At 50.0% G+C, this 7,029-nt stretch overlaps 2 protein-coding genes across 2 annotated transcripts; one reads left to right on the top strand and one right to left on the bottom strand.

Moving 5' to 3' along the window:
* Positions 1 to 434: 434 nt before the first annotated feature.
* Positions 435 to 3,715, bottom strand: LOC1269444 (uncharacterized). The gene is made up of 4 exons (XM_061656630.1): positions 3,592 to 3,715; positions 2,391 to 3,529; positions 1,925 to 2,084; positions 435 to 1,854 (listed from the first exon to the last, which is right to left on the bottom strand). The coding sequence occupies exons 1-4, from the start codon at positions 3,698 to 3,700 to the stop codon at positions 599 to 601; spliced, it is 2,664 nt and encodes an 887-aa protein (XP_061512614.1). The 5' UTR covers positions 3,701 to 3,715; the 3' UTR covers positions 435 to 598.
* A 655-nt stretch (positions 3,716 to 4,370) lies between these two features.
* Positions 4,371 to 6,063, top strand: LOC1269452 (uncharacterized). The gene is made up of 2 exons (XM_061655820.1): positions 4,371 to 4,534; positions 4,613 to 6,063. The coding sequence occupies exons 1-2, from the start codon at positions 4,405 to 4,407 to the stop codon at positions 5,758 to 5,760; spliced, it is 1,278 nt and encodes a 425-aa protein (XP_061511804.1). The 5' UTR covers positions 4,371 to 4,404; the 3' UTR covers positions 5,761 to 6,063.
* The last annotated feature ends 966 nt before the right edge of the window (positions 6,064 to 7,029 follow it).

The raw sequence follows: 7,029 nt of genomic DNA, 5'->3' as shown, positions 1-7,029 counted from the left end.
TGTTTAGTTGAACCTCACTAGGGAGGAGAAGGGGGGAAATTCGCCCCAAGTAGTAGGTGCGCGTACGTTTGAAACCTTTACGATCAACTACTCCCGATCGAGGGTGGCTTCTTTGATGTGATTTTTTTTTGCCGAAAATGGCTTTCCGCATTTCGTTGTTTGTTTGTTTGTTTGTTTGTCGAAAGCGGGCGAAAAGTAGAGTGAAAGGAGTGTTGTATTGTTTAAATAATTAACGGCATAGAAACATCGTCCACGGGTTTCTAAGTGATCCAATCAGAAAATATCAGAAAATAATAGGAAAACTCAATAAGAAAATTGGAACGTTTTGCGATTGTATGGGTCTCAGATGGATAGTGGGATCAGGAGCTATATTTTATCTATACTAATTAAATCCATCAAAGTTTTACATAAAACCACTCAAAACTTCTTTAAAATAATGTTTTGAAGCAAAATTTATTGGAATACTGATGACTTCAATTTAAAACGAAACCTCTTTTTGGCCGCCATTGCGCCTACAGTGCTGCAGCTGCTACTGCTTCGTGACGTCAATCGGAAATGGTGTCTGCTGCTTTCGGCTGTCCCCAAACACCACCACCGCTCACGCACGAAGGGCAGAGGACCGTACCACAAATAACAGTGCGTGCAGTCCCAGGCCTGCCAACATCAGGCCGAGCGCAAACACCGCGCCCCTAGCACCACTGCTCGTGAGCAGCTTCGCCACGTTCAGCTGCGGATGGGGCCTGCCAATTGCGTCGTTGAACGCATTTACCTCGCACGCGTAACAGTACCCGATCGTCAGGTTCTTACGCTCCCAGTCGATCCACTCGACCTCATCGCCAATATCCTTGCACAGCACATACTCGCGCAGGATCAGCTCAACCGGCACGTGCACGTTGTTAACGCCGACGAGTGCAATGCCCGCGTTGCTGGCCTCGTCGTGCAGGATCTTGTAGTACAGCATCGGAGCCGGCGCTCGGCGACGACCAGCCACAGGATCAAAGTCAAGCCAAATTTCCCGATAGTCGCCATTGCCGTCGGCCAGCTTCTGTACACCGTACGTACCGCTGTACACGGTTAGCTCGAGATCCCGCTTGCCCACGAAATCGCGCACCGAAGACTCCACCCGCTCCCAGTTAACTCCGTTGAAGTTTTGCCACTGGGGAGCAGCATTGAGGAACCAGAAGGTTGCGTTCTGCTCCGTGCCATAAACAAAGTCCGCCCGTGCCGCGATGTGCCCCCGGGCCATGTAGATCCCGTTGGTGGTGTTCTGGACCAGTACGTCCGCCCGGGCCTGGGAGTTCAGGATGGTGGCGATCGTTTCCCGCTGCTTGTTCACGGTGTACAGTGTGTTGATGTTAACGCCGGTGTAGTACGCACCCTGATACCAGCCGGGTCGTGGATTGCCTGACTGATAGCCACCGTTGGCGCGGTTCATATGATGGCGCACAAAGTGTGTATGGTAAAGCTGCTCATCGTAGCACACGTCAAACACGTTCACCCAGCGAGCGTCGGCCAGCTCGAAGCCAACCTTCACTATCACGGACTCGTTGTGGCACCGTGCCTGGGTGGTTTTGGCCGAGCTTAACCAGTACGATGTGCAGGCAAGGGACTTCATTGGGTAGGTCGAGCCACCGAAGCTGAAAGTTGAGTTCGTCACACACTGGACCGTAATCGATCGTTGGGTGGGAAAGAGTCGAAAGCCTTGCTGACATGCCAGCTCGATTGGGGCACCGGTTGGTACTAGGATCTCGCGGGTTTCGTCCAGTGGGTACCAGTACTTCTCCGTCCCGGGGATCAGTATGAGCGGTTGCTCCGGGTACGGTAGGTCAGCGAACGGGACCGTACATCCACCGGCTGGGAGGGAAGCGATTTTAATGTTTTGAGATGACTTCAGCTATATGAAGAATTGAAGCAATATCTTTACCTCTAGATATCTCTTCGGAAGTGGGAACATCGCGAGCAGCTGCACCTTGAAGGTATGCCGCCAAAAAGATACAACTGACTGCTAAAACTCTATCCAACATCTTGTACTGCACGAGTCTACTGAATTTATTCAACTGATTCCAGCAAATCTTTTGAAGGTAAGCAAGACATCAACTCCGGAGCAAACCATATTGCGAAGATAATCTGCTTATCATCCCGATAAGTTGTACAATACGTCTGGCACAATACATTTCCGACAGCTTGAAGAACAATTCACGATTAGCCGAAACCCGAAAAGCGTAGTAAACGAATATCCGCATGCTATCATAGTCCAAACTCTGCCAAGCTCACCAAATTGATAAGAAATGCGTTACGGATGGAGTATATTGACGTATATATTGAAGCACTATACACATCGTCACAATAGGTCATTCAATGGTACGCGATAAAAAGAAACTACCCTAGACGAGCAGACTGGCCACATTCAGCTGTGGCAAGTGGCCCGTCACGCGATTAAACTCATTCACCTCGCATGCGTACGAATAGCCAAGGGCAAGATTTTCCCGCTCCCAGTTAATCCACCCAATCCGACTGCTCACGTCCGTGCAGAAGATATAGTCCCGTCGGATCTCCTCCAGCGAGATGTGGACATTGTTAACTCCTATCAGTACAATTCCCGAGTTTTGGGCCTCATTGTGCAGGATCTTGTAGTACACCTTCGGTGCTCTCAGGCGCGTCCTTCCATTCGCGTTGAAATCCAGGAAGATCTCCCGATGATCTCCATTACCATCGGCCAGCGTCTGCACACCGTACGTACCGCCGTAAACCCGCACCCGAATATTGCGAGCCGCCACAAACGTTTTCACCGACGACTCAATGCGCTCCCAATTGCCAGCGTTAAAGTTTTGCCACTGTGGGGCAGCATTGAGGAACCAAAACGTGGCGTTCTGCTGCGTCCCGTAGATAAAGTCCGCCCGAGCGGCGATGTGTCCACGCGCCAGGAAGATACCATTGTCCGTACCCTGGACGAGCTCATTGGCGCGAGCCTGCGAGCTAAGAATGGTGGCGATGGTGGAGCGCTGTGTATTGACCGTGTATAGTCCGTTGATGTTGATGCCGGGGTAGAAGTCACCCTGGTACCAGCCCGGCCGTGGTACGCCCTGCTGGAACCCGGCATTGGCCGGCGTAAACTCATGCACCACGTAGTGATTGTCGAACGTCACCTCGTCGTGACACACGTCCAGAATCTTCGGGAAGCGCTGGCCAACGTTGAAGCCGATCTCAACGATCGTGGCCCCGTTGAAGCAACGCTGCGCGGTACGACGCGCACTGCTCAGCCAGTTCTCCGTGCAGGCAAAGTCACGGAACGCAAACATCTGGCTGTCGTAGTTGAACTGATCGTTGATGACGCACGTCACGGTGATGGAGCTTTTGCCCGGGAAGAGTCCGAACCCGTCCTGGCAGGCTAGCTCCAATGTTTCGCCAGCGTTCAGCTGCAGCAGCCCGTTGCCGGTGGCGGGATAGCGGAACTGGCTGGTACCGGGGATCAGCACTAGTGGCTGTGGACGTGGCATATCGCCCGTCGTGCGGATCGAGCAGGCAGTTGCTGGAGGAAGCGATAGGACGTGATTATTCCATGCTAATTACCAAAACTCGTTTTGATCTTACCATAATTTCCAAACTCCGGAACTTCAGCGGGAATTTCGTGCCGAAGATCGCGGGCTTCCGCAAGCGCCCCAATCACACCAATCGCTACCAGACAGAGCAGCCACCTCATTTTGCTACCTTCTCGTACACAGTGCATTAAGGAGCTGCGTAGACTGGCCGTTTTTATAGGCCCTGTCGAAGCCTGTCGGGGAGCCCCATATCGAACCACACCTCCAGACATCAAAACGGATGAATGTCGTGTGTGTGGTTGTTTGGGGGAAATTTCGTGGTGATAAGAAACTTTGGACGCTTTTGCACGTAGTCTCTGCTGTCACAGCATGCCGCAAGTGAGTGGGCCGTTTCTGACGGAATTGTCCTCCAATAACCGGCTAACATCGTCGACAGGTGCTATTGAGGTAAGCCATTTAATATCCTGAATTCTTGAAGTTGATCCTAAGTATTATAGGATCACTCGATACCAGTACACAGCTGTACATAAAACAAATAAACAGAACCCCCACTGATCATGGTCGTGATTCGCGAATGATAAGAAATACAACAACACTCTTACAACCAACGCTGATTATCTTATCGACAACGGCCCTCGTAGTACTAGTATGTCACATATCCCGTGAGTGGGTGCAAAGGCTCTCTTGCTTCCTTCCACTGCTACTTCTCTCGTTTGCTAGACATTTCTCTATTTTTGCGTGAAATCAGCAAAGCCGAGCGGATTAGTTCTTATCGTAAGAATGTGAATCACAATTCCGGTGGATCCGGGCACCTATAAAACCCGAAAGCTTGTTCGTTAAATTGTCCAATCGGTTGGTTTCGAGTATGGGGCTCGTTTCAGCTTCGTTAGTGTTGTTGCTGCTGGTGGCAAGTCCTGCAGTATGGGCGAGAGATATTCCACGGCGGGAGCTCCCGGAAGATGTTGCTGAGGATGCTCCAGAAGTTGTTGGATTTGGTGAGTTGTTGATGAGTCCTAACATCAACATCATAACTAACATCTTCACGTCGCATTAATTTCGATTTCCTTCTTTAGCAACGGGATGCTCCCTAACACTTGCTACAGCAGCGCTGCCTCAACCACAGCCCCTGTTTCTCATCCCCGGCACGGATCAGTTCAAGTATCCTTCAACGTCCAGTGGCATTCTGACGCTGAACGCTGGGGAAACCTTGGAGTTGGCTTGTCAGAATGGGTTTTCACTGTTCCCTTCGGAAACTTCCATCGTCGTGACGTGTGTGCTTGACGATCAGTTCAACTATGAAAGCAAAATGTATGCCTTCACGGAGTTCGGCTGTACGGCTAACTGGCGCAGCGTGGCTCGACGCACGGCCAACCGTTGCTACAACGATGCCACGATCGTTGAGATTGGATTTGAGATGGGAGCACGATTCCCGAAGATCATGGACGTTTGTCACGATGAGGTGACGTACGACAATCACTATCTAGTCCATGAATTTACCCCGGCGAATGCAGGCTTCCAGACGGGTGTACCACGACCGGGTTGGATTCAGGGTAACTTCTATCCGGGCGTTACCGTCAATACACTATACACCGTCAATATGCAGCGGGAAACGATTGCAACCATTCTGGACTCACAGCCCCGGGCGGACGAGCTGGTACAAACGACAAACAACGGTATCTACATGGCTCGGGGACATATCGCCGCTCGGGCGGATTTCATTTATGCCACGCAACAGAACGCCACGTTTTGGTTCCTCAATGCTGCCCCACAGTGGCAAAACTTTAACGCTGGCAATTGGGAGCGCATTGAGTCGTCGGTGAAATCGTTTGTGGCGGCTCGCAATATTCGTGTGCGCGTTTACGGCGGCACGTACGGTGTGCAGACGCAGGCCGATGGTAATGGAGATCACCGGGAGATCTTCCTGGACTTTGATCCAAATGGACGGACGCGCTTGAGAGCACCGAAGGTGTACTACAAGATCCTGCACAACGAGGCCCAGAACTCGGGCATCGTGCTGATAGGAGTTAACAATGTCCACATCTCGCTGGAGGAGATCCGACGGGACTATATCTTCTGCACGGACGTGAGCAGTCGCATCGGGTGGATTAACTGGGATCGGGAAAACCTTTCCCGGGGCTACTCGTATGCGTGCGAGGTGAACGAGTTTAACCGCGTGACGGGCCACTTGCCACAGCTGAACGTGGCGAGTCTGTTGATATGAGTGGCAGGAAGTAAGCACCGAGCGTCTGGCAAGTAAATCAGAGCAAGCTACTAGGTACTTAATGGCCACCTAAAGGGGTGGTGTTTGAAGTAGGGTAGATAAAAAGCGAGCATTGACGTCGTAGACCTCCCCCGAAAGGCATTAATGGACCACAACGCTCGACGCTTATCGAACCAGCTCGAGGAGGAGGAACTCATTTTCACGCCTCCGATAACGGGGAGCACATGACTTGCACGCGATTCAAATCCGTTCGATAGGCTGGATAGCATTGTTTGAATAAAAGAGTATTTTTTAATCCACAAATTGTTGATTAGCTGCATTTGCTTGGCGTGGTGATACAATCGTTTCAAGCGGTTGGAACAAGTGTTTGCATATTAAATTTGCAACTTATCTGCTTTAGACCATTTAGCAGGTTGGTTTTAGCTAACAAGGTATAGTTCCGAATAATGTAACATTCCGGTCAGTAGATTAATGTGACGTGAAGTACCGATTTAATGTGTACTCGAGCGATAACAATCAACACTTGAAACGGAATGGAGATTTCCCTCCGCTTGAACGTCCTTTAATTCACCACAACGTGCGTTGAGCGTATTGCATACTTTACGGCGCATAACCATCATCAACCCCTAACTACGCAAACTACAGTACGTATCGAAATGAGGGTTTCGTTTCGTTGCGTTAATAAAATAAACTACACATGAAATATATTTCAATATTAGTAAAACTTAACTGTTTGCTTGAATTCAACACAATTTTGGAATTTCTTTTCTACAGATTTTTAGAAAAAGTGTATGCCTCATTATTCTTTTCCCGCCCAACAGAGAGCAACTGCGTGTATGCGCATCACAGCACAGCTACACGTGTTATGCTTTTACGCAACGATTCCTTTGTGTCTTTTGGGTGGCGTAACATTTGCGTATTACCATTATTCTGCCAGCAGCTGTGCGGTTATTGCTCTTTCATGCCATGACCAACCTTACGACAGAAAGCAAATCGGTAGGAAATAGGGAAGAAATTGGCACTTCTCCCAGCAAAAAAATAGAAAACAAAAATCCTTGTTTCCGTGTTCTGTGTACGGGGGCGCAAAAACGTGTTGCTAATAGCGAGGAAGTGTAGAGGGCGGCAAAGACCTAGTGCTGCTTTGATGATAATAAATTGCATCGTGCTGCACCACGGCGCTGGCGACAACAGGAAGAAATGGAATACGTCGTATGAGGTGTAATTTGTGATTGCTCATGAATGCACTCTACCGGCTGTGTACGGACGAAT

This window comes from Anopheles gambiae, chromosome 3 (assembly GCF_943734735.2).
Source record: "Anopheles gambiae chromosome 3, idAnoGambNW_F1_1, whole genome shotgun sequence".
Lineage (NCBI taxonomy): Eukaryota > Metazoa > Arthropoda > Insecta > Diptera > Culicidae > Anopheles > Anopheles gambiae.
This window is presented reverse-complemented; position numbering and strand designations above follow the sequence as displayed.

What these genes read in the sequence shown, in the direction of transcription:
- LOC1269444 (XM_061656630.1), bottom strand. Translation starts at nt 3,700, where the DNA reads ATGAGGTGGCTGCTCTGTCTGGTAGCGATTGGTGTGATTGGGGCGCTT. An exon ending in TCCGGAGTTTGGAAATTATG is followed by an intron (nt 3,530 to 3,591) that starts GTAAGATCAAAA and finishes CGCTTCCTCCAG; the next exon opens with CAACTGCCTGCTCGATCCGC. An exon ending in TGAATGTGGCCAGTCTGCTC is followed by an intron (nt 2,085 to 2,390) that starts GTCTAGGGTAGT and finishes TGATGTCTTGCT; the next exon opens with TACCTTCAAAAGATTTGCTG.
- LOC1269452 (XM_061655820.1), top strand. Translation starts at nt 4,405, where the DNA reads ATGGGGCTCGTTTCAGCTTCGTTAGTGTTGTTGCTGCTGGTGGCAAGT. An exon ending in TCCAGAAGTTGTTGGATTTG is followed by an intron (nt 4,535 to 4,612) that starts GTGAGTTGTTGA and finishes TTCCTTCTTTAG; the next exon opens with CAACGGGATGCTCCCTAACA.